This window comes from Misgurnus anguillicaudatus, chromosome 18 (assembly GCF_027580225.2).
Source record: "Misgurnus anguillicaudatus chromosome 18, ASM2758022v2, whole genome shotgun sequence".
NCBI lineage: Eukaryota > Metazoa > Chordata > Actinopteri > Cypriniformes > Cobitidae > Misgurnus > Misgurnus anguillicaudatus.
This window is the reverse complement of record NC_073354.2, coordinates 36678743-36703905: the sequence shown is the minus strand read 5'-3', so window position 1 is coordinate 36703905 and position 25163 is coordinate 36678743. Positions and strand designations below refer to the sequence as shown.

Sequence of the window (25163 nt, the reverse complement as noted above, 5' to 3'; positions counted from 1 at the left end):
CAGAGTGGACGAAAGTAGGCAAAGTAGTGCTTTTTACATACTATATAGTATGGAAGTAAGCAGTTTGGGATGCAGCGTTGGTATTGTCCAATTGTAGTGCAGGCACGTTTATGAATAATAATTAGCGGCGGCTTGTAGGCACTTAGGGTTAATCTGAAGGACCATGATTGTTAATTGAACAGGGAGGGACCAGTGTTAAAGTGGCAGTGTGTAGAATATATAAAGAGTAGGGAAACACATTGGTGGTGTACTCAATTCTGGAACAATGGCAGAGAGTTTGTTTATGAGGCAGCTGGTGTTGTTTGTGTGGGTTTGTGCTTTCTGCCATGCTGTTCCATGGTGGAGCAATTCACCCCAGATTCCTCAAGCTTTAGTTGCTCAACAACCTGTACAACAGTCTCCTCAGATGTTTCAGCAGAAGCAGCCCCAGCAGCAACAAAAACAACCGCAGCAGCCGCCACAGCAGCAACAAAAACAACCGCAGCAGCCGCCACAGCAGCAACAAAAACAACCGCAGCAGCCGCCACAGCAGCAACAAAAACAACCGCAGCAGCCGCCACAGCAGCAACAAAAACAACCGCAGCAGCCGCCACAGCAGCAACAAAAACAACCGCAGCAGCTGCCAGTGCTGAAAACAGATCCTCTTAACAAGTGTAGTGTTGCTGATTCTGATCAGATCCAATGTGGACAACCTGGTATCAGTGGTGCTGAGTGTGAAGCTATCAACTGCTGCTTTAATGGACAGCAGTGTTATTATGGGATGTCAGGTAAGATTGTTAAACTAGTAAAACCTTACCTGTCAAACAGTTTCTCTGGTGACTTACTGTCTTCTCATTTCAGTGACTGTCCAGTGTATCAGAGATGGTCAGTTTGTGTTAGTGGTGGCTAGAGATGTTACACTCCCTCATCTGAGTCTGGATTCGATCCATCTACTGGGTGGAAGTGATCCACCTTGTGCTCCTGTTGGTTCCACACCTTCCTTTGCCATATACCAGTTTCCTGTCACAGCCTGTGGAACGAGCATGATGGTGAGTTTGTTGTTGATGGTTTTGATGTCCTAGAACAGATTTGACTTTGACCATCTTCCTGTTGACAGGAGGAAAACGGCTATGTGGTTTATGAGAACAGAATGACTTCATCCTATGAAGTGGGGATTGGACCTCTTGGCTCCATCACAAGAGACAGCCATTTTGAGTAGGTCATTTGTGTTTTATCATGATAAGAGCTCAATGAACAAATACAAGTTCACTGTTTGTTGTGTAGGCTTCTCTTCCAGTGTAGATATTCTGCCACTGCTGTGGAAGCTCTGGTTGTGGAGGTCAACACTGTTCCTCCTCCTCCACCAGTAGCTGCTCCTGGACCCCTCAGGGTGGAGCTTAGACTGGCAAATGGTCAGTGTGTCACCAAAGGCTGTGCAGAAGGTAACTCATAAATGTCCTCCTGAAACAAGCTGCTGCAGTATCTTTGTAAAACTGCATTCAACAGTAACGCACATGATGTTCCTCAGGGGATGAGGCGTACACTTCCTACTACAGTGCTGCTGAATATCCAGTCACTAAGGTCCTGCGAGAGCCTGTGTACGTTGAGGTGCGCATTATGGAGCGGACCGACCCCAATATTGTCCTGATGTTGGGACATTGTTGGGCGACAACAACCCCGAGTCCACTCAGTCTACCCCAGTGGGACCTTCTAGTTAATGGGTAAGTAGGATGTGAGTTGTTTGTCCAGTTAGCCTGATGTGAACAAGTCCTGACTGCAGTCTCTGTTTTAGATGCCCTTACCAGGATGATCGTTACCTGACCACTCTGGTTCCTGTGGTTGGCTCTTCTGATCTACCATTCCCAACCCACTACAAACGCTTTATTGTAAAGATGTTTACATTTGTGGATCCAGCATCAATGGCCCCTCTGCAGGAAACTGTATGATCACTTGATCACCTAACACTTTTACTCTCTGTATGTTTGAGTGTACTAAAGGTTCATGTTCTCTTGTCAGATCTTCATTCACTGCAGTACTGCAGTCTGCCATCCTGCATCTGGCTCCTGTGAGCAGAGCTGTGCCAGGAAACGTAAGTTGGTTAAGTGTTGAGGTGCTTCTCAGTTCTTTGCATCCTTGTTTCCTCAAAGACGTGAGGGCCGAGCATTAAGTGAAATGACATAACCTTACACTCAACTGAGTTCCTTTACATTATCAAGTGTATTAATGAGTGAGGTTCATAGCATTACTACATTAAAATGAAGACAAACTTCTTGAGTGCTGAAAAATTGGTTTATCACTGATCATTTATATAGGTTGTCTTAACATGTATGTCAAATATTGTCTCTACATTTACTATTTAATGACTAATACTTTTTGATATGAGGTCCCACAAGACGGGAAGGCTCAATTATTGGATACCAGGTTGTAGAATGTAGAAACGAGGAAATGTTTTGAGAAACACCCTTCGTCTCTGTGGTAGTGGATTTTTTTTTTGTTAATTTCTCTCTTGTTCTGCAGGTAGAGCAGTTGATGTGGTGTCCACCTCTAGTGAGGGAGCTGTGGTTTCTAGCGGAGCTCTTACTATCACCATGACTTGATGTGTTGTGCTGTTTTAATAAACTTTATGAATAAGACTCATATATTATAGTCTGTGGTAATTTGAGTGTGAATGTGGAGTGTAACACTAAATTATCAGACTTGATCTTGACATGGGCTCTCTATCCGTTATGTAACTCTGGGCACCCCCATCTTTGAGCTCTTTCGCATAAGATTTCAAATTAAGCACCATTTCGGTAAATGTACGTTTAAATGTAATTATTTAACGAATAATACTTGAAAATATAAGCAGTTTTAATACAGTATTTTATAAAAGTAAATCTTGTCGGAGCTGATGGTGCAGTGCTCTGACATGTAATACTTTTGGTGACAACTTTTGGTTGTATGAAGACTTTACATAAGCTGTTTTAATTACTTCTGAATGAGCTGTTTAGTTACATACACCATGTTCCCTTACGTGGAAGTTACCATGTGGCCCTAAATGGACAAACTGCTCTACTGAACGCATTTCGGCATTATGCTGTCTCAGATGATGTGTTTGTCCTGTGGAAGCTACTGTAGCTCCTCTGTCACTCTAAAGGGAGGGTGAGCTGTGGACTGATGTTGGTTGCAATTCATAATCTCACAGTTACATGCCGCTAAAATCTACACACAGCACCTTTTAGGCGTTAACAATAAATTGGGGAAACAGACAGAAGTCTACCTGTGCTGATTGGATTTTATTTTAAAGAGATGTTTTCAGTGAGTTGACACGACCTTACAAGTGATCAGCTTATTAAACATAATCAGAGTAAAACTGTGCATGTTAACCCACTCAGTGAAAGGTCTGCCTTTACGCTTTATCCATGAATGCCTCTCTTGGAAAATATTCAATGAAGTCTACAGAGCATAGCACTTCTTTAGCCTTAGTTTAAATACCACATTGTGCAAGAGGAATGCATTTAAACCAGTGGCCACCAATCCTGGTACTGGAGGGCCAGTGTCTCTGCAGAGTTTAGATCCAACCCTAATCAAACACACCTGAAACACATTAATTAGCTGCTTAAGGTATGTTTGATTAGGATTGGAGCTAAACTCTGCAGAGACACCGGCCCTCCAGGACCAGGATTGGTGAACCCTGATTTAAACCAGCCAAGTAAAAAATTGTCCTCTAGAATTGCTGTTTGTTAGGCTGTAAAGATGAGAGCATTTAGAAAAACTCTTGGGCTGAATCCGAAATCGCATACTGAGTACGTACTGAATTTCACTGAGTACCTACTTAACGAGCGCTAAGACAGTACGTACATTTGCGTTAGCATGGACAGCATCCGCCATGTTGACTTTATCATGTGACCCATAATGTAATAGACTTGTTCGAGTTCATGCGCAGAACCTCAAGAAACGACAGGAGGATGACATCACAATACCACGAGAGCGACTCGAAATCAGAGTTCTCTGTATAATTTCTGCAATCGCTTTTGCGGTACTTTGAAGTCATCCACCTGTTAGTTCTTGCAGCGGTACATGAACTCGAACAAACCTAATAACAGGCACGAGAACGTATGCGTTTGTATGAGGGACAGGTGCACTAACACCTGATTGCATCAGTAACTTGACAACTCTACTACGGTCTCTGTCAGTGTTACAGATATTATATTACACATTATTTTGTAGTGGACAAAAATAAGTAAAACAAGCAAACTGTAATTTAATATATATTGTCAGATGACAAGTGATTATATACACTTTAGTGAAGCAATAATGCCATTTTATTTACTTAAAGGAACAGGAAACATGAATTTAAAAATCAATGAATAAAACCATCACAATAAATGAAAACGTATAAAAGTGAATACCATATGAAACAAATCTTTATTAAAATCTATTTATTTAAGAAAACATCACATACCATCTCAACACAGCTGTGACAATTCTGCAGCTTTATTTTCATGAATCAGCTGAGCACTTTGTGGTATATCCTGGGTCTGTGCGTAAGGTCAGGGTGCTGGAACAGCCCTGTGTGTGTATGGAAATCACCCGATTGGCTGGTCTCCAGTCGATTGCTGTGCTTTCCCGTGGCATCATGGAAAGCTGGGATAGAAGTGTCCATCCGATGCATGCTTCCAAATTTGGGCGGACTTAGTAGGGTATCCGGGGATTTTTCGCCTACTGATTTAATGAATACTGAGGATTCTGGCATACTAGATCTGTTCAAGTACTATATTTTAGTAAAAGTATGCTGTTTCGGACGATACGTAAGTACATGTGCCTCTGAATCTCGCGAGAAATAGTCAAAAATCACGGTAATTCTCGCCTACCCTTTTACGTATACTGATGTTTCAGACATACTATTCATTCACCCACTGCTTTTTGCCTACTATATAGTATGGCAGTACGCGGTTTCTGATTCAGCCTTGGTATTGTCCAATTTTAGGGCAGGCACATTTATGAATAATAATTAGCGGCAGCTTGTAGGCACTTAGGGTTAATCTGAACGTCCATGATTGTTAATTGAACAGGGAGGGACCAGTGTCAAAGTAGCAGTGTGCAGAATATATAAAGAGTAGGGAAACACATTGGTGGTGTACTCAATTTTGGAACAATGGCAGAGAGTTGGTTTATGAGGCAGCTGGTGCTGTTTGTGTGGGTTTGTGCTTTCTGCCATGCTGTTCCATGGTGGAGTAATTCACCCCAGATTCCGCAAGCTTTAGTTGCTCAACAACCTCGACAAGAGTCTTCTCAGATGTTTCAGTTTCAACAGAAGCAGCAACCACCGCAGCAACAAAAACAACAGCAGCAGCCGCCACTACAGCAACAAAAACAACCGCAGCAGCCGTCACAGCAGCAACAAAAACAACCGCAGCAGCTGCCCCAGCAGCAACAAAAACAACCGCCGCAGCAACAAAAACAACCGCAGCAGCTGCCCCAGCAGCAACAAAAACAACCGCAGCAGCCGTCACAGCAGCAACTAAAACAACCGCAGCAGCTGCCACAGCAGCAACAAAAACAACCACCACAGCAGCAACCATTTCAGCAGCAACAAAAACAACCGCAGCAGCTGCCAGTGCTGAAAACAGATCCTCTTAACATGTGTAGTGTTGCTGATTCTGATCAGATCCAATGTGGACAACCTGGTATCAGTGGTGCTGAGTGTGAAGCTATCAACTGCTGCTTTAATGGACAGCAGTGTTATTATGGGATGTCAGGTAAGATTGTTAAACTAGTAAAACCTTACCTGTCAAACAGTTTCTCTGGTGACTTACTGTCTTCTCATTTCAGTGACTGTCCAGTGTATCAGAGATGGTCAGTTTGTGTTAGTGGTGGCTAGAGATGTTACACTCCCTCATCTGAGTCTGGATTCGATCCATCTACTGGGTGGAAGTGATCCACCTTGTGCTCCTGTTGGTTCCACACCTTCCTTTGCCATATACCAGTTTCCTGTCACAGCCTGTGGAACGAGCATGATGGTGAGTTTGCTGTTGATGGTTTTTATGTCTTAGAACAGATTTGACTTTGACCATCTTCCTGTTGACAGGAGGAAAACGGCTATGTGGTTTATGAGAACAGAATGACTTCATCCTATGAAGTGGGGATTGGACCTCTTGGCTCCATCACAAGAGACAGCCATTTTGAGTAGGTCATTTGTGTTTTATCATGATTAGAGCTCAATGAACAAATACAAGAAGTTCACTGTTTGTTGTGTAGGCTTCTCTTCCAGTGTAGATATTCTGCCACTGCTGTGGAAGCTCTGGTTGTGGAGGTCAACACTGTTCCTCCTCCTCCACCAGTAGCTGCTCCTGGACCCCTCAGGGTGGAGCTTAGACTGGCAAATGGTCAGTGTGTCACCAAAGGCTGTGCAGAAGGTAACTCATAAATATCCTCCTGAAACAAGCTGCTGCAGTATCTTTTGTAAAACTGCATTCAACAGTAACGCACATGATGTTCCTCAGGGGATGAGGCGTACACTTCCTACTACAGTGACGCTGAATATCCAGTCACTAAGGTCCTGCGAGAGCCTGTGTACGTTGAGGTGCGCATTATGGAGCGAACTGACCCCAATATTGTCCTGATGTTGGGACATTGTTGGGCGACAACAACCCCGAGTCCACTCAGTCTACCCCAGTGGGACCTTCTAGTTAATGGGTAAGTAGGATGTGAGTTGTTTGTACAGTTAGCCTGATGTGAACAAGTCCTGACTGCAGTCTCTGTTTTAGATGCCCTTACCAGGATGATCGTTACCTGACCACTCTGGTTCCTGTGGTTGGCTCTTCTGATCTACCATTCCCAACCCACTACAAACGCTTTATTGTAAAGATGTTTACATTTGTGGATCCAGCATCAATGGCCCCTCTGCAGGAAACTGTATGATCACTTGATCACCTAACACTTTTACTTTCTGTATGTTTGAGGGTACTAAGGGTTCATGTTTTCTTGTCAGATCTTCATTCACTGCAGTACTGCAGTCTGCCATCCTGCATCTGGCTCCTGTGAGCAGAGCTGTGCCAGGAAACGTAAGTTGGTTAAGTGTTGAGGTGCTTCTCAGTTCTTTGCATCCTTGTTTCCTCAAAGGCATGATGTCCGAGCATTAAGTGAAATTGCATAACCTTAGACTCAAGGGAGTGCCTTTTCTATTACATTATCAAGTGCATTGAGTAAGGCTTATATCATTGCTACATTAAAATGAACACAAACATTCTTAAGTGCTGAAATGGTTTATCACTGATCATTTATATAGGTGGTCTTAACATGACTGTTAAATACTTTCTCTACATTAACAATTTCATGCCTAATACTTTTTGATATGAGGTCCTACAAGACGGGAAGGCTCAACTGGATACCAGGTTGTAGAATGTAGGAACGAGGAAACTTATTGAGAAACACCCTTCTGTGTGGTAGTGGATTTTTTTTCATTTCTCTTTCTTGTTCTGCAGGTAGAGCAGTTGATGTGGTGCCCACCTCTAGTGAGGGAGCTGTGGTTTCTAGCAGAGCTGTTACTATCATGATTTGATGTGTTGTACTGTTTTAATAAATTTATGAATAAGCCCCATACATTAGCCTGTGGTAATTTGACTGCATGATTGTGAAGTGTAACTCCGCATTATCGGACTTTCTTAACAGGTGCTCTCTATCTACTATTTTTGACATAAATGTGGGGGCGCCACCATCTTTGAGTTCTCTTGCATAAGACTTCAAAGAAAGCACTATTTCTATAAACGTATGGTTTAAATTGTTTACTGAATAATACTTAAGATAAAAACCACTGCTTATATTTAACTTTTTTTAATACATTATAAGAGTAAATCTTGTCGGAGCTGATGGTGTAGTGCAGGGTTATTCAAATCTTACCCTGGAGGGTCAAGCACTGCATAGTTTAGCAAAGTTAACCACCTGTGATTGTGTAGTGATCATGAAGACCTTGGCTGAATCTGAAACCACATACTGTCATACTATGTAGTAGGCGAACGAGAAATACTGAGGTTTTGGACATGCATGTAAAAGGGTAGGCGAGAATTGCTGGGATTTTGTACACTTTCTCGTGAGATTCAGAGGCACGGGTACTTGAGTATCATCCGAAACACCTACTTACTGAAAATGTAGTAGGGGAACAAACTATGTCCGAATCCTCATTCATTAAATCAGTAGGCGATAAATCCCCCGAATACCCAACTAAGTCCGCCCAGATTCTGAAGCAAGCATCGGATGGACACTTCTATCCCAGCTCTCCCACAATGTCACGTAAATGCAAAGCAATTGACATATGGCTTGTTCGACTTTGTGTGACGCTGCAAGAATCCACAATCGGATGACGTCAAAATCCCGCTACAGCGATTCACGACCATACAGAGGAGTTTGCTATTAAATTGCTCTCGCGGAACTTTGGCGTCATCTGGCTATCGTGTTTTTGCAGGGCCGCATGAAGTCGAACAAGCCTGTTGACTGGTGACCAGCTACACAGGGCTGTTCCTCAGCACCCTGACTTCACGCACAGACCCAGGATTTCCCACAAAGTGCTCAGCTGATTCATGAAAATGAAGCTGTGGAATTGTCACAGCTGTGTTGGGATGGCAGTAAATATATGATAGTTTGTTGATAAAGTTTTGTTCATGGTATTCACTTCTATACATTTTCATTTATTGTGATGGTTTTATTCATTATTTTTTATTCATGTTTCCTGTTCCTTTAAGTAAATAAAACAGCATAATTGCTTCCCTAAAATGTGATCACTTGTCATCTGACAATACATATTAAATTTACAGTCTGCTTGTTTTACTTATTTTTGTCCACTAAAAAATGTGTAATATAATATCTGTAACACTGTCAGAGATCGTAGTAGACGCTTTGTTTATCCATGAATGCCTCTTTTGGAAAATATTCAATAAAGTCTACAGAGCATAGCACTTCTTTAGCCTTAGTTTAAATACCACATTGGCTGGTTTAAATGCATTCCCCTTGCACAATGTAAAAAAATGTCCTCTAGAATTGCTGTTTGTCATGCTGTAAATATGAGATTATTTAGTAAAACTCTTGGGGGCGGTTTCCTGGACCAGGATTAGCTTAATCCAGGACTAAGCCTTAGTGTAATTAGGAAATATAACTAGTTTGAACAAACATGCCTTAAAAACATTACCTGTGAGCATTTTGAGGTAAAACAAAGGGCACTGATGTATTTTAAGAAATGTCAGTGCAAATTGTTTTCAGTTTGGAGAGCTCTTAAAGGTGTTTTAGGCTCTGTTTACACGTACATGGTTATTTTTAAAAACTGAGAGATTTACCTTTGTTTGTGTCCCTCGTTTACATGCAAACAGAGAACTCGCCTCTAAAACCGATTGTTTCTAAAAACTTTGGCCAGAGTGGAGATCTTGAAAATCTTCGGTTGCACGGTTACATGTAAACTGAGACAAACGGATGTTTAATCAGGCACGTCACAGAGTATGCGCCAGAGCTCGCACCTACGTCAAAAGTGCGACCTATGTTTACATGTGACTGCTACTCTGAACGCTTCCAAGATCACATTTATGTTCATGCAAACTCTTTTCGTTGGTTTGTATTTGCAAATACAGCTGCTCTATTATGTCGTGGAACAAAGACGAGTGCTCAGAGGTCAGCAATTTTATGCGTGCTTGACTTCATGCGGCACTGCAAGAACCGACACACGGATGATGTCAAAGTACCGCCAGATCGATTCGAAATTAGACCTCTAAGTGTGATTCCTCAACTCGCTCTCGCTGTACTTTGACGTCATTGATCAACAGGTACTAACCCTAACCCTAACTTTTCTGAAAACAGACATGTGCACGATATTATTTTTGGAACCGGAGAGGTTGAAATGTCAGTTTATGAAAATAGCCGCCCACGAGTAAACATACCCTAGGACTAGTCTAATCCATGTCCGGGAAACAGCCCCTTGGTATTGTCTAATGTTATTGCAGGCACATTTATGAATAATATTTGGTGGCAGCCTATAGGCACTTAGAGTTAATCTGAAGGACCATGATTGTTAATTGAACAGGGAGGGACCAGTGTTAAAGTGGCAGTGTGCAGAATATATAAAGAGTAGGGAAACACATTGGTGGTGTACTCAATTCTGGAACAATGGCAGAGAGTTGGTTTATGAGGCAGTTGGTGCTGTTTGTGTGGGTTTGTGCTTTCTGCCATGCTGTTCCATGGTGGAGTAATTCACTCCAGATTCCGCAAGTTTTAGTTGCTCAACAACCTGTACAACAGTCTCCTCAGATGTTTCAGTTTCAACAGAAGCAGCAACCACCACAGCAGCAGCAACAAAAACAACCGCAGCAGCCGCCACGACAGCAACAAAAACAACCGCAGCAGCCACCACAGCAGCAACAAAAACAACCGCAGCAGCTGCCAGTGCTGAAAACAGATCCTCAAGAAACGACAGGAGGATGACATCACAATACCACGAGAGCGACTCGAAATCAGAGTTCTCTGTATAATTTCTGCAATCGCTTTTGCGGTACTTTGAAGTCATCCACCTGTTAGTTCTTGCAGCGGTACATGAACTCGAACAAACCTAATAACAGGCACGAGAACGTATGAGGGACAGGTGCACTAACACCTGATTGCATCAGTAACTTGACAACTCTACTACGGTCTCTGTCAGTGTTACAGATATTATATTACACATTATTTTGTAGTGGACAAAAATAAGTAAAACAAGCAAACTGTAATTTAATATGTATTGTCAGATGACAAGTGATTATATACACTTTAGTGAAGCAATAATGCCATTTTATTTACGTAAAGGAACAGGAAACATGAATTTAAAAATCAATGAATAAAACCATCACAATAAATGAAAACGTATAAAAGTGAATACCATATGAAACAAATCTTTATTAAAATCTATTTATTTAAGAAAACATCACATACCATCTCAACACAGCTGTGACAATTCTGCAGCTTTATTTTCATGAATCAGCTGAGCACTTTGTGGTATATCCTGGGTCTGTGCGTAAGGTCAGGGTGCTGGAACAGCCCTGTGTGTGTATGGAAATCACCCGATTGGCTGGTCTCCAGTCGATTGCTGTGCTTTCCCGTGGCATCATGGAAAGCTGGGATAGAAGTGTCCATCCGATGCATGCTTCCAAATTTGGGCGGACTTAGTAGGGTATCCGGGGATTTTTCGCCTACTGATTTAATGAATACTGAGGATTCTGGCATACTAGATCTGTTCAAGTACTATATTTTAGTAAAAGTATGCTGTTTCGGACGATACTTAAGTACATGTGCCTCTGAATCTCGCGAGAAATAGTCAAAAATCACGGTAATTCTCGCCTACCCTTTTACGTATACTGATGTTTCAGACATACTATTCATTCACCCACTGCTTTTTGCCTACTATATAGTATGGCAGTACGCGGTTTCTGATTCAGCCTTGGTATTGTCCAATTTTAGGGCAGGCACATTTATGAATAATAATTAGCGGCGGCTTGTAGGCACTTAGAGTTAATCTGAAGGACCATGATTGTTAATTGAACAGGGAGGGACCAGTGTTAAAGTGGCAGTGTGTAGAATATATAAAGAGTAGGGAAACACATTGGTGGTGTACTCAATTCTGGAACAATGGCAGAGAGTTGGTTTATGAGGCAGCTGGTGCTGTTTGTGTGGGTTTGTGCTTTCTGCCATGCTGTTCCACGGTGGAGTAATTCACCCCAGATTCCGCAAGCTTTAGTTGCTCAACAACCTGTACAACAGTCTCCTCAGATGTTTCAGTTTCAACAGAAGCAGCAACCACCACAGCAGCAGCAACAAAAACAACTGCAGCAGCTGCCACAACAGCAACAAAAACAACCGCAGCAGCAACAAAAACAACCGCAGCAGCAACAAAAACAACCGCAGCAGCTGCCAGTGCTGAAAACAGATCCTCTTAACAAGTGTAGTGTTGCTGATTCTGATCAGATCCAATGTGGACAACCTGGTATCAGTGGTGCTGAGTGTGAAGCTATCAACTGCTGCTTTAATGGACAGCAGTGTTATTATGGGATGTCAGGTAAGATTGTTAAACTAGTAAAACCTTACCTGTCAAACAGTTTCTCTGGTGACTTACTGTCTTCTCATTTCAGTGACTGTCCAGTGTATCAGAGATGGTCAGTTTGTGTTAGTGGTGGCTAGAGATGTTACACTGCCTCATCTGAGTCTGGATTCGATCCATCTACTGGGTGGAAGTGATCCACCTTGTGCTCCTGTTGGTTCCACACCTTCCTTTGCCATATACCAGTTTCCTGTCACAGCCTGTGGAACGAGCATGATGGTGAGTTTGTTGTTGATGGTTTTTATGTCCTAGAACAGATTTGACTTTGACCATCTTCCTGTTGACAGGAGGAAAACGGCTATGTGGTTTATGAGAACAGAATGACTTCATCCTATGAAGTGGGGATTGGACCTCTTGGCTCCATCACAAGAGACAGCCATTTTGAGTAGGTCATTTGTGTTTTATCATGATTAGAGCTCAATGAACAAATACAAGAAGTTCACTGTTTGTTGTGTAGGCTTCTCTTCCAGTGTAGATATTCTGCCACTGCTGTGGAAGCTCTGGTTGTGGAGGTCAACACTGTTCCTCCTCCTCCACCAGTAGCTGCTCCTGGACCCCTCAGGGTGGAGCTTAGACTGGCAAATGGTCAGTGTGTCACCAAAGGCTGTGCAGAAGGTAACTCATAAATATCCTCCTGAAACAAGCTGCTGCAGTATCTTTTGTAAAACTGCATTCAACAGTAACGCACATGATGTTCCTCAGGGGATGAGGCGTACACTTCCTACTACAGTGACGCTGAATATCCAGTCACTAAGGTCCTGCGAGAGCCTGTGTACATTGAGGTGCGCATTATGGAGCGGACTGACCCCAATATTGTCCTGATGTTGGGGCATTGTTGGGCGACAACAACCCCGAGTCCACTCAGTCTACCCCAGTGGGACCTTCTAGTTAATGGGTAAGTAGGATGTGAGTTGTTTGTCCAGTTAGCCTGATGTGAACAAGTCCTGACTGCAGTCTCTGTTTTAGATGCCCTTACCAGGATGATCGTTACCTGACCACTCTGGTTCCTGTGGTTGGCTCTTCTGATCTACCGTTCCCAACCCACTACAAACGCTTTATTGTAAAGATGTTTACATTTGTGGATTCAGCATCAATGGCCCCTCTGCAGGAAACTGTATGATCACTTGATCACCTAACACTTTTACTCTCTGTATGTTTGAGGGTACTAAGGGTTCATGTTCTCTTGTCAGATCTTCATTCACTGCAGTACTGCAGTCTGCCATCCTGCTTCTGGCTCCTGTGAGCAGAGCTGTACAAGACAAAGTGAGTGCCAACATGCAACTTGTGCCATTGGGGGAATACTGATGTTCCTAACATTTGTTTTCTCTCCCTCAGGAAGGGATGTTTATGTGACGACATCAAGTGAACAAGTTGTGGTTTCAAGTGGGCCAGTTACTTTTGTTGTGTAACTTGCATATTTTAATAAACTTAAACTCTTTTCACAATTGTTTGTCAAATGTTTCAAATTTGATGTTGACTTTAATCAATCATGTGTTCAGGTTTAAGTTTTCCTCCAGTGGCAAATTGCTGGATGTTCACTAACTTTTAATATAATCCAACTTCAGGCATCCAGACCAATTCACCAATACTGTCTAGAAGTGAGTCTCCCTCATAAGATTAGGCTTGTTTGACAACACGATTTACCTTTTAGAACTGTTATGGTAATGCAGTGATAACTAAACTCTGCCAAATTTAGACAATTTTCACTCAATTTAAGTTCCCATATATTCAGCAGCTTTTAACCAGCAGAAAACTGATTCATTCTTGATGTGCCCTTTCATCTCAATCTGGTTAATTTTTACTTTTGGTTTGGGGGGTTTAACACCACTATCACAATCCATGTGTTTGTTGAACGTTCTGTCTGGCTTTCTCTTTTGCTTCATCACTGCACTGCCTGAGCCAAATTCCATAATTCAATTAATGCCATTTTCTTGGTTCCTTAAATTTCTTCAGTAATTAAAGGATTTTTATTTCTCAAGCCTTTGTCTTAGGATATAAACTGACTGGTACATATCACCAAAGGAAAGCTGCGTTCATTGTGTCCGTATGCAACCATCTGATGATGACCCATTTCATCAGTGTTTGTGAAGAGGCTTGTGGGGCTGAATGATGTGGACAGGGGGATGGACCGATTCACTCAAAACAAAGACCAGTCGATTTAAAACTGCCAAGAGATAAAGCGGTGTTATTAATCTGACACCTGTGGAGTGTTTAAGGAGTTGTTTTCTTCATTTTAGCCCGATCTCATTACTGAAGAACTGATTACTGCGAAAATAAAATGCACTGGACTTTGAAAAGAGTTTGTCATTGCAGTGGATTAACATAGCGAGGAGAGACTTGTGATGTATGGGCTTAACTACAGTCTTCCATTGGTTCGACATGAATAGATTTATCTGTGTATCGCAGCTGGCTGCATTTCTGCTCTACATTCTGCTTATACAGGTGATGGCACTTTAACATTTACCACTTTATTTTTCTCAAGATCCCATAATTAATGCAGTTTTATACTTATAAAGAGTCGCAGTGTTTCTTTAACACAAATTCAAAATGCTTATATGATCCATTACATCAAATAAACGTATCTCATAGCTTGTGCATGGTAGTAACTCTAAATTACTCATATCTAATAGGTTAATTTGATTGCCTGATAACAGAAACAAATAAAAATCACAAAGGGAATTCATTACCAAAAATGGGATGCATCAAAAATAAGCAATTTCCTTTAGATTTAGGTTTAGTCCCAGATTGAATATACTGTTTTTAGTCTCAACTAAAAACAGCTTGCACTGACGTATCTTTGAAAAGATCAGCGTCATTGTTTTGTCACAAGATGTACACAAGTAACGTTTTCTCTATGGCATTTTTGTCAAATCTTCTTAAATGTCTTTATATAACTAAGGCACTAAAATAAACTGGCTTTTTCTGTTTATCAGAATACTTACTTTATTTTAAAAGTCACTGAAATAAAAAGTGATTAAAAATATTTTATAAACAAAGAGATCAAAAAATATGGTTCAAAGTCACACTGTCTTTTTGGTGCTGTGTGTAAAGGGAATAACACTGATGGGATTGAATTTACAAATCACCTCATTGTCACTCTATCATTTACACAAGTGATTTGATCAAAGAAAAGTTCGTTAGTGGAAACATGAAATTTCATTCTTGTTTTTTCAAGGTTTAATATAGGAGCTCATGCACGGGTCAGATGAACTGCTTCTATGATACTTTAATGTTATTTGATGATTTTACTAGACTTGAACAGATATGATCCCTATTAACTGTTCTTGTGTGGAAGAATCCTCATTTTTAGTTCCTCTGAAAACAACTTACGAGTCTAGAACACGGTTAAGTTTCAAATAATAATGACAGAATTTTCCATGAGCAACTAAATCAATCCTCACTGTAGCTGTAAGATGTTTTTTTGCTAAAGGAGAACAAAGAAACTCTTAGGGTTGGCTCATTAACATCTCTTATCTAAAGTTAGTTTCCACCCCCTCTCGCCCCTTCTTATAGAGATCTGAGAACCTAGTGCGCCCTAATTAATGTACAGCGCCTACGTGTAGACGTACACAACGCCCCAACAATGGACACAAGCCAGGTTTGTGTCCAGGGCCCTTCAGTCAGATTTAGTTCAGTGCACAAAGACAATTTGACAATTTCATTCAGCAGAACAAATGGCCTGCACTTCTTCCCCATAATTACACCTTTTTTTCGGCTGCTCAGAGGATTTCATTGCTCATAATGTGTGCTGTAGAGTGAGAGAGATGCACTCAACTCTGATACCGACAAACCTGTTAGAAATCTGTATAAATGATGCTCATATTACATAGATACACTTTAATCAAAAGTCATTTACAATACATGTGTTGACAAGCTGACCGTGTAGGATCTCACTTCGGCTACATGGTTACATGGTCACTGATCATTAGATAAACGAAATAACGTTGATATATTTTATGTGAGTGTAAATTGTTTTATTATGTGATTTAAAAGAGAGTGTGAAGTAATAGAATAGACACAAAAGTTTTCTCCCATGCTATCCCAGCAAGCAACAAGGCAACGTTACCATACCGTAGCCCAAAAATTAAATCAATTAAATTAATGATAAAGGACTTTGTTGCATGATGGAATATCAGACATCCCACAAGATATTTAGGCAAAAACCACATGTAACCAAATTCAAGATAAATAGGTTTTTGTTCTTAATAGCCATTACATTGTAAAAGATTTCTACTGTTTTGTTTTCCTTCAAATAGTTTATAAAGTTTGTTTTAATTACTGTGACAGGTTTCTATCATTCTGGGCAATTCCCACTCCAAAGGTAAGACCTATTTAATGACTGTGATCTTTATTTCTTTTTCATGGATTCTTTACGTAGCTAAACAAAAACACATAAAACAGAAAGTTTAAATGTTTAAATCAGTCTGAGGAGCCGACCAGACTTTTCTGTGTCAAGTCAAAGTCTGGCATTGTGGGATTAGCTGTAATGTGTGTGTGACATCAAACGGCACTCTTGTTCTGTACAGCAGGATACTGTCAGTCATAGTGGATGTAAATAGTAAAGTCGTACCGTACGTTTGCTGCAGTGATGCTGTTTCACGAGGCGTGGGGACGTAGTCTGTGTAATGTCATGCAGAGTCTGGTGGATGTTGATCAGGAATATCCTGGTGGTGTAAAACACATCTACAGTCCCGGCTGTGTTCCACTCCTGCGATGCTCCGGCTGTTGTAATGATGACAAACTAGCCTGCTATCCCAGCAGCACACACAACATCACTGTTCAGGTAAGACATCTTTATATTCACAATCGAATCTTTCATCACAGCCAATTATGTGTAATGGTGGACTTCTGCTGTCTGCAAAGCCTGAAAATGCCACAGTGCCATGTTTCAAGTTATTGTTTTTGAAAATACATAGAGCAGCATAGTTAAAGTTGTAATGTTTCTAATGTGTTTAGTTGTTGAGAATAACTCCAGCAGACAGACACAGAGAATACGTACTGCTCTCCTTTCAGGAACATCACACCTGTGAATGCAGGTAGGCTACGGCTCCTGCACGCTTCTTATTTCATAACTGAATGCTTCTCTGCTTTTCTTTCATTCATCCAAATTACTTTCTGACATTTAGGCCCAGACGACACCACTGGAGAACTCAACCGTAAGTATGCACTGATTCATCGTGTCGCTTCTCGTGTCTATAAATCCCATTACATTTATGCATTTGGCAGGTGCTTGAAGCAACTTTAAAGTGACACCATGTAATTTTTCAACCTTCATAATAAATTTTCAAGACCCTTGTGATAGTACATGGACTTTAAATAGGTTGAATGACATGTCTACCATAGCCTGACGGGGTCTGTATCACTTTTACTCGTATTTTAAAACGTAGGGTTTCTGGTAGTAACCAGAGCACAAAAAAAACTACAAAATTCGACTGCTTTACGGCATACGTCACTTCCTCCACACAATTTGTTTTTAACGTGAATTTTGCTGGAGGCTTACTTAAGAAATGTAGAGAGCAGCTTCTATTGTGTGACTCTGTGGCACAGTCTCTAGAGCCACAGACCTATGACACGGGTGACCCGGGTTTGATTCCCCTTTAAGGCAATTTTTTTTATATAAACTCTTGATTCATACATAAATGCGATGTTCTTTATAAATGACGGCGATTATCTTGCATATAGTTCCCTGTATTCAGATGCTGCATTCACGTGTTCACATATTTACCTTTCTTTTACTTTGTCTATGATATTTACATTACAATCCAGGATGCTATAGCACTCAAACTTGCTCACAGTGTAAAACCAAACCCTATTCATTCACCAATCAGATCCGAGCGTTTCTCTCTTCTCTCTTCCTCATTTGCTGCGTTCCGCTGTCACTCGCGTGACGTATTACAAAGCGGCAGCCTTTAGGTCTGCTTGGACCACATCGGTTTACTTGGATTTGGAGCGACAATTTTCACACAAAAGAGAGGAAAAACGAGCGCCATTGCGGAAAATCCTGATGGCGAGGGGGAGAGAGAGACGATGCAACAATATTTGTTTGGGAAAAGGCAAGGAAATACTTCTGGTCGTTTCTGAATTGGAAGGCTGCAGCCTCCGGAGGTCAAATATGCAGGCTGCATACGTCATCAAGCCTGGTTTATTAAGGTAAACTGAGCATTACATTCGCAAGTCATAAGCATACTGCAACAATTTACGATTAACTAAGTATATTAGTCAACTTTGTAATTGTTAATATTGTGAAATAAGACAGTCTTGATGACGTATACAGCTTAGAAATACTACATCTGGAGGCTGCAACCTTCAGATTGAGACATGGCTTCTGCCACGACGAGTTCCTCATCAGAAAGTTGTAACATGACTGCGCTTCTCACTGTTGTCTCAAAATGTTGATCGTTTAGCGTTTTAAATGTTTAGTTTTTAGTTTAGTTTTAAGGTTGGCCAGTTCCTTTTTCTTTGCGACAGTGCTGCGGCGCTTGTGGGCTCTAGGGGCGCTAGAAGTGAAAAATACATGTCTAGCACCCCCTAGTGGCCAAAAAGTTTCATGGTGTGCCTTTAAGGTCAGCATATGTGTGCCCTGGGTTCGAACCCATGATCTTTTGCGTTATTAACACAATGCTGCTACCACTGAGTCATACAATAATTAAATGAAACACTGTACCTGCTGTTTTATATTTCATCAGTAAAAGGAGACGAACCGGTAAACGCAGACGGAGAAGAAGAGGCAGAGCTGGAGAGTAACAAAGTCACTTTATGGAAAGTCTCTGCAGCCATGTTTGCAACGCCTCTGTCTGGGCGGTCAAGATAAGAGATTTACCTGAATGAAAGAGAGAAATCTCTACATTGGCTTACAAATTAAACAATATATTACCTACCAATTATTAAACGTGACGTACCAGAATATTTGTTTTGTAAGCTCAAACTGCGCTAAGAAAATTAAAACTTTTTCGAAGTTGCTGTCAAGATTCACATGTAGCCTACAAAGACCCTCCGGCGGCGAATCGTCACTCTTAATCTCTTGATGATTGGCTCTTTTTTACCGCAATTTACTCTAATTTGCAGTTGCGTTTTCTATTTATGAATGTAAAAATCGTGCCTTAATTTAAATAAGTGAAAAGTACACACACACACACACACACACACACACACACACACACACACACACACACACACACACACACACACACACACACACACACACACACACACCAGACCACAGCTGGGAGCACAGGACAGCCAACGTGCCTTGCTCAATATGATTTGCAATAATGCTTTTTAAATAGTGTAGTTATATTCCCATCTATGATATATTCATTGCACAATGTTGATCATGTATATTTGGACGCTTGACATTAGGCTTTTTCGACTTTATGAGGCGCCGCAAAAAACTACAAGCGTATGACGTCATACTACCGCGAGAGCGATTCAAGAAATCGTACGGAGAAGTCTACTTTCGACTCGATCTCGCAGTACTTTGACGTCATCCAACTGACAGTTTTGACAGCTCGCATGATGCCTTTTGTGTCAGTAGCTCTCTGCTGCCCTCTACTGTAAAAACTCATTTATTAGAATTAAAGAACTGGATACTGCTTGATGATTTGTCATTGTTTTTTAACGTGTCATTGCATTTCATAGATGAATAATAATCAAGAAAGAAACGAATGATCATGGAGAAAAACAATCCCACATGTCATTTCATTGTTCCTAAGTAAAGTTCAATTCTATTCCATTTTACATCACATATATTTGTGAGTGACAATATATAAATATATAAAAACAGACATGTGACCTCTGAAGTTTTTCAATGTTGGATATTGCATCCCCAAACCATCATGAATCAATGTCTAAATAAAGCTGTAAAGACCACAGTCAGTCCTGTATGTCATTTCTGATTTTAAAGGGGTTTCTTTGTTTTATGTCACAGTTTGTGATGGTGTGCTTTATCTCAAAGCTGCTTTTGTTTAAGACTTAGAACTAATTTTTAATAAATAAGAAAAATACTTTTGGAATCATAGATCGTAGAAAAATCGTAGAAAAAGTGGGGTCAGTGTTTTGTTAAATACTGTTTTTGTTGTTGTTTTCGTATTAGCCAGCATATACTATTTCTACAGCATACCTGGATAAAGAAATAAATGAACATTATTTAGGACTACATTGTCTATTGAAATTGATCAAGTGGCATTACTCAGATAGAAGACCTGTTGGTTGCTGATGCTACACACAATATATGACATCATAGCTCTTTTATTGTGTATTAGCCAATTAGAATACAGAAATAGTCATACATTAAAGTCAAATTAATTTGGTCCATAAGAGATCACGTACTTTAAATAACCGTACAGTATTTAAAATGTAAAACGCACAAAGCCAGAATGTTAGAAAGTTACAATGTTGTGTGTATTTCACGTTAAAAAAAAATATTATTATTATTCGTAAATCTTGTTACATTTTCCAATGAAGTGAGGACACGCGTTACATAACGCAAGTGACTCCAGCAGCTCGTTGAACGCAATGTCCTCATCACTTCTAACTACTGGGCCCGATAACCAATAGCAGCTCGGTACAGAACATGATTAAGGCACTTCCGGAGAAAGCCCCGCCCTTCTAAAACAAAGGCAGGCAAAAACTCGCACTGTTCTTCTCATAGTTCCGACAATCCCCGCCCTCTCGAGTGGATTGGCTTGCGGGGAAATTCGATGCTCAACGATTGGATAGTTGAGAAGTCGTTCATGTAGCCGTTAAGAACCTGACTGGAAAGTGACACCGCGTAGAAGACAAAGCTAGCGCAAATAACGATGTGTTTAACGTTCATTAATGTAGTTATTACATAATAGACAAACTATAAGACATTTATAACGTTATGAAATTATAAAGACACTGATCATTGAGAAAACAAAAACGCTGTACGGTTCGCGGAGGGTGTGTTCGGTGTGGAATGAATACAGTTCAGGTCTCGTGTACTGCACCGTGTAACTGTGCGCGTGTTTTGCGTGACGGGGACGAACAGCGCCTCTGAGCGCCGTAACGCACCGAGACCGAGGTAAGACTCCGGTAACGGACATTATGACAAGTTTATCTGCACGAGCTCACGGTAGCGATACAGAAATGATCTTCGTGTATTTATCCCTGAGGATTTCTAACCGGATGAAGTCACGAGCTGCCATGACACGGCCGTGCGTGCGTGGGGTTTCAAATATTTATGTGTTTCTCATGGTGTCGCTTTTGTTGATCACTCGTGATTATAACTGTTTGATTTTAGATTTCCTGCTGCACAGATATTGACGTAGCTTGAGCTTTTATGTGAATATCTAAACTTGCGATATTAAACATGGCATTTTACGTCAACTGCGTAACTCGTTTTACTATATTATTGTTTTGTCAGATAGGTTACGTCACAGCTATGGACTTAAGTGGTTTTGATGCAAACGGGTGTCGGTTTAGGTCGAACCTTAGTTGTACTAAAATGACGTCAAATAAGCCCTTAAGATGTGTCCGTTTACGTCACTTTTAATGGCGTGGTGATGTCATGTGTTTTCAGCTCTGTGATGTTTGCCTGTGTTTTTAAGTTTGTGTATTAGGCACGTGAGGAGGAAGACTATGAGCAAGAAGTTGAAGGATGAAGAGCACATGAGAGGAATGGCCAAATTGAAAGGCAAACGGAGAGAGAGAGCCGAGTCGGAGAGGGACTCTGGCTTCTCAGGTTTGAACTTTTATTCATTTACAAATCTTTGTGTTGTTATTTCTCTCAATGAAAGTCACTCTCTGTCCTGTTACACAACTTTTTATTCAACTTTTACCTAACCTTCATCTGCCCTTACCCACGTCAAGACGCCCACTAATTCATGTCCTCTGTGTTTCTGACAGACGCCAGCTCTGAGCATATGAGTGCCATTGATCAGACAGACCCGGACGAGGCTTCATGTTCTGTGGGATCCTCAGGGTCTGGATCACAACCTTCTCAACTGGCTGCTGTGGTAGGGGGCGGGGCTCTGCAGGGTCTTTCACCAATGATCATCATGAATAATGTCGTTCTGAAACAGGTGAACTTCCATGTTGTGTCATTTAGTTTTGATTTTTTTTACTTCCCTGTTTTACGCTAATGTAACCTCGATGTTTCCTCTTACATCAAATACTGATGTAAATGACAAAAAATGTTCCCTGTTTTGACTGGACTCCCCAAATAGCGAACCGGAGTGACTCTATCCTCGTCTCTCTGCCCTCCTGGAGTTGTTAGCCCGTTGTTCAACTTTATTAATGTCTGATTTAGTTACGCACTTCACTTTGAGGATGAGTGACAGCGACGTTACTTGCTCGTGTTAGTTGCATTTAAGAAACATGTTTAATTGCGCGCTGAAGCAATTCGCCTGAGATTAGGTAGTTGCAGTCATCGGATGTTTTCAGATACACACGCTATCATTATTTTAAAAGTATATGACTGAATTGAACACTCCGATTTAATTTATGTCTGATAAGAAAACTGGGGGGAGGCACACCCCTCCTTTGCTTCCATGTGGCATCGGGCCTGGCAATGCATCATTCCAGACCAAATTCCAGAACCAGGATTCCAGTGTGCTGCAGGTTAAGTAAGTAAAATAATCTTTCATCTTTTCTTGATTATCTGCAGTCTGGTGAGAACCCTTCATCTTTAAAACCCTGGAGCTTCAGTCCAGCTGTTGAGATGGTTCAGCAACCTCAGGTCGTCTTCCTCCAACCCATGATTCCCCAAAAAACCGCTGCAGTGTCAAAGGGACCTCCTTCCAAACGGCGTCTACACAAAAAGTACCTACCCATCCTCAAATCCTACCCCAAAATTGCCCCTCACCCGGGAGAAAATCCAAAGAAGGGAAGCAGCACCGGTAGCAGATCCACGTCCAGCTCCAGTTCCTCTCAGAGAGACGTGGGACACAGCGAGTCCTCTGATGCGCCAGCCGTGGCAACGTTACCCAGCTCCTTGCCTGCAGCCGCACCTACCCACAAAGCCTCCGCTAATTCAGGTGATAGTAGCTCTCTGCATGGCGAACGACAGACGAGCGCGAGAAGCTCCGAATCCACAGATGACTGTCCTGACCCGACCTCACGGGCGCTCGCTCCTAGTTCACGATGCGTTTCTGCCAGTGGCACGGACAATAAGTTAAAGCGATTCTGTAACACCTACAATATTCTCAGTAAGTCAGGGCTGTTGGACATCACGTTACGCACCAAAGAGTTAATTCGGCAAAACCGACGGACACAGAGCGAGCTGGAGCGGCTGCGTGAACACGCTAACCTGTATGTAGCCGCTCTTCAGACGGGAGATTCTGCAATCTGGAGCAGGCTGCAGATGAGCGTGATGGAGGAGAACTGAACATCATGACAGACTCTTCACTGACGACACACAGAAAACGTGGACACGATGAGCTTATAAAGCTGTCTGTTCTCAATGTTCGTCAAAAAAACAATGCACCTTGTGATTGTTGGATTTAATGCGTGTTAAACTTTGATCTAATAATAAGAATATTATAGCAGTTATCCAAGTGATACGAGCGTAGCTCCAGACTTAAGGTCAAACCAAACCAATACCTGGTTTAATAACTTGTTAGATGATGGTGTAGTTTGTACAGATTCACGTCCAAATGCTTTAGCTTTAACCCATACAGTAATAAGCTATGTTGTGTTTAAGGCGTCATCTGTTTTTGATGTACGAGGTTGAACTTAATCCTTTCTAAACGTAAATGTCTATTAGATCTTATTCATATAAGTTTCTCTTTTGTAACATAACATTCAGCTTAATGCATGAATGATGTTGTAAAGTATTTACACAGGAAATGATTCTTGTGTTTTTTCTAAATGATGTCTGTTGACGCTGTTTCTAAAACCCAATGACATCTCTATAAACCCATACTGTATGAATCCATTATACCTGCTCTCCTAATACAACATTTCTTGATTAATGATTTTGTTTTTTACCAAGAGACCAGATTGTAAGGCAGCGTTGCATGTGTCCCCAACAGAGTGGGCTATCCCAGAATGCTTTGCAGCAAGCTAAACGTTACAATCTATCAGCAGCTTGGCTTGTTTCTCTGGAGTCTGAAGATGATCATCCTCATGATCTTTAGTTCAGTGTCAACTACAAATACATTTCATTTAGTCCTGAAAAATTGGAGAAACTGAAACATTGAAATGATTACAAAGAAACTTGTTAGTTGACTTATTGTGTGTTTGCTGTGTATTTAAGAAGACTAATATATATATATTCAGATCCTGTAGACTTTACATGAGGAGGTTTGTTATATTAAAGGCAAATACTGTAGAGGAGTTTGTGGTGTTAATGTGCTGCGTGAGTTGAATGTTCATCATGTTTTCTTGTAACATTTGATTTTGCTGCTTTGTAAACTCATCATTCCAGAGCTCCAATATGACCTTCATAATAATTCACTCTTGAACTGAAATGCAGAAAAGATTCATCGTCCCGTCTGCTTGACAACATTTTTAACATCATCATAACAACTTTATTAAAGATTGTTTAAATATGCTTACTGCATAATGACCATCATTTACACTGTTAGTCAGAGCAATGATTATTAAAATGTTGATTTCTTTGTTTTTTATTGTTTTAGTTGTTTATGTAGCTGTCTGTTTAAGTTGTACCACAAAACATCTTCTACTCTTATTTCACCCCACAATCCAAAGATAAAACACATTTTTCACAATGCAATCCATTCGTATAGCCTGCATTTATGCAACTTTGGTGTTTTGTCAATTTGATGATACTCGATAATATTTCATTGTTTAAAGTACAATCATTTATTGAGGATTGATTGTTTCGGTGAATTGTGAGCTGGTTGAGTTCTTGATAAAGTTTACTCATGTGTTAATGAATTGATCTGTTTTATAAGACTTGTTTTGTGTTGATTGTCTGTGTTTGCTAAAACTTTTATTTAACCTCTCTTTCTGCTTGATTTACTCAATGAGATTGTATTTTATTTGTTATTTTGTCTCGCACACACACGAAGGTCATAAGACAGATAATATTTACGGCAGCTATAACCCTTACACTTTAAAACCATCACTTGTCTTTGTAAGAGTCACGACCTTACAACCAACATGAACTCAG

At 40.9% G+C, this 25163-nt stretch overlaps 5 protein-coding genes across 7 annotated transcripts; all 5 read left to right on the top strand.

Moving 5' to 3' along the window:
- The first annotated feature begins 241 nt into the window (after window positions 1-241).
- On the top strand, window positions 242-2618 carry LOC129429629 (zona pellucida sperm-binding protein 4). Its single transcript, XM_073856418.1, has 8 exons — window positions 242-767; window positions 841-1028; window positions 1097-1194; window positions 1264-1421; window positions 1508-1700; window positions 1772-1919; window positions 1996-2068; window positions 2497-2618. Exons 1-8 carry the CDS (start codon window positions 266-268, stop codon window positions 2574-2576), a joined length of 1440 nt encoding a protein of 479 aa, XP_073712519.1. The 5' UTR covers window positions 242-265; the 3' UTR covers window positions 2577-2618.
- Window positions 2619-5095: 2477 nt separating this feature from the next.
- On the top strand, window positions 5096-7561 carry LOC129429632 (zona pellucida sperm-binding protein 4). Of its 2 annotated transcripts, XM_073856416.1 has the most exons (9): window positions 5096-5408; window positions 5463-5720; window positions 5794-5981; window positions 6050-6147; window positions 6220-6377; window positions 6465-6657; window positions 6729-6876; window positions 6953-7025; window positions 7446-7561. In XM_073856416.1, the coding sequence occupies exons 1-9, from the start codon at window positions 5117-5119 to the stop codon at window positions 7520-7522; spliced, it is 1485 nt and encodes a 494-aa protein (XP_073712517.1). In that variant the 5' UTR covers window positions 5096-5116; the 3' UTR covers window positions 7523-7561. The 2 variants fall into 2 exon arrangements, with proteins under 2 accessions (XP_073712517.1, XP_073712516.1); XM_073856415.1 differs by having other exon boundaries at window positions 5096-5720.
- Window positions 7562-10092: 2531 nt separating this feature from the next.
- Window positions 10093-13512, top strand: LOC129429628 (zona pellucida sperm-binding protein 4). The gene is made up of 9 exons (XM_073856417.1): window positions 10093-10383; window positions 11776-12025; window positions 12099-12286; window positions 12355-12452; window positions 12525-12682; window positions 12770-12962; window positions 13034-13181; window positions 13258-13330; window positions 13403-13512. Exons 1-9 carry the CDS (start codon window positions 10108-10110, stop codon window positions 13474-13476), a joined length of 1458 nt encoding a protein of 485 aa, XP_073712518.1. The 5' UTR covers window positions 10093-10107; the 3' UTR covers window positions 13477-13512.
- Window positions 13513-13549: 37 nt separating this feature from the next.
- pgfa (placental growth factor a) lies at window positions 13550-19209 on the top strand. Its single transcript, XM_055186467.2, has 7 exons — window positions 13550-13665; window positions 14047-14509; window positions 16355-16388; window positions 16654-16850; window positions 17024-17103; window positions 17194-17223; window positions 18754-19209. The coding sequence occupies exons 2-7, from the start codon at window positions 14414-14416 to the stop codon at window positions 18809-18811; spliced, it is 495 nt and encodes a 164-aa protein (XP_055042442.2). The 5' UTR covers window positions 13550-13665; window positions 14047-14413; the 3' UTR covers window positions 18812-19209.
- A 1501-nt stretch (window positions 19210-20710) lies between these two features.
- On the top strand, window positions 20711-24581 carry cipcb (CLOCK-interacting pacemaker b). 2 transcript variants are annotated; one of them, XM_055185899.2, is made up of 4 exons: window positions 20711-21110; window positions 21637-21770; window positions 21935-22110; window positions 22695-24581. In XM_055185899.2, the coding sequence occupies exons 2-4, from the start codon at window positions 21668-21670 to the stop codon at window positions 23412-23414; spliced, it is 999 nt and encodes a 332-aa protein (XP_055041874.2). In that variant the 5' UTR covers window positions 20711-21110; window positions 21637-21667; the 3' UTR covers window positions 23415-24581. The 2 variants fall into 2 exon arrangements, with proteins under 2 accessions (XP_055041874.2, XP_055041876.2); XM_055185901.2 differs by lacking the exon at window positions 20711-21110 and adding an exon at window positions 21127-21247.
- The last annotated feature ends 582 nt before the right edge of the window (window positions 24582-25163 follow it).

Bases quoted from the DNA above. Each gene is read 5' to 3' on its own strand.
- LOC129429629 (XM_073856418.1), top strand. From the start codon at position 266: ATGGCAGAGAGTTTGTTTATGAGGCAGCTGGTGTTGTTTGTGTGGGTT. The intron at 1,422-1,507 runs GTAACTCATAAA...GATGTTCCTCAG, and splicing joins CACCAAAGGCTGTGCAGAAG to GGGATGAGGCGTACACTTCC. The intron at 2,069-2,496 runs GTAAGTTGGTTA...CTTGTTCTGCAG, and splicing joins GCAGAGCTGTGCCAGGAAAC to GTAGAGCAGTTGATGTGGTG.
- LOC129429632 (XM_073856415.1), top strand. From the start codon at position 5,117: ATGGCAGAGAGTTGGTTTATGAGGCAGCTGGTGCTGTTTGTGTGGGTT. The intron at 5,721-5,793 runs GTAAGATTGTTA...TTCTCATTTCAG, and splicing joins GTGTTATTATGGGATGTCAG to TGACTGTCCAGTGTATCAGA. The intron at 6,658-6,728 runs GTAAGTAGGATG...TCTCTGTTTTAG, and splicing joins TGGGACCTTCTAGTTAATGG to ATGCCCTTACCAGGATGATC.
- LOC129429628 (XM_073856417.1), top strand. From the start codon at position 10,108: ATGGCAGAGAGTTGGTTTATGAGGCAGTTGGTGCTGTTTGTGTGGGTT. The intron at 10,384-11,775 runs GTGCTGAAAACA...CAACCACCACAG, and splicing joins AACAACCGCAGCAGCTGCCA to CAGCAGCAACAAAAACAACT. The intron at 12,026-12,098 runs GTAAGATTGTTA...TTCTCATTTCAG, and splicing joins GTGTTATTATGGGATGTCAG to TGACTGTCCAGTGTATCAGA.
- pgfa (XM_055186467.2), top strand. From the start codon at position 14,414: ATGGGCTTAACTACAGTCTTCCATTGGTTCGACATGAATAGATTTATC. The intron at 16,389-16,653 runs GTAAGACCTATT...CGTTTGCTGCAG, and splicing joins GGGCAATTCCCACTCCAAAG to TGATGCTGTTTCACGAGGCG. The intron at 17,104-17,193 runs GTAGGCTACGGC...TCTGACATTTAG, and splicing joins CATCACACCTGTGAATGCAG to GCCCAGACGACACCACTGGA.
- cipcb (XM_055185899.2), top strand. From the start codon at position 21,668: ATGAGCAAGAAGTTGAAGGATGAAGAGCACATGAGAGGAATGGCCAAA. The intron at 21,771-21,934 runs GTTTGAACTTTT...TGTTTCTGACAG, and splicing joins GAGGGACTCTGGCTTCTCAG to ACGCCAGCTCTGAGCATATG. The intron at 22,111-22,694 runs GTGAACTTCCAT...GATTATCTGCAG, and splicing joins ATAATGTCGTTCTGAAACAG to TCTGGTGAGAACCCTTCATC.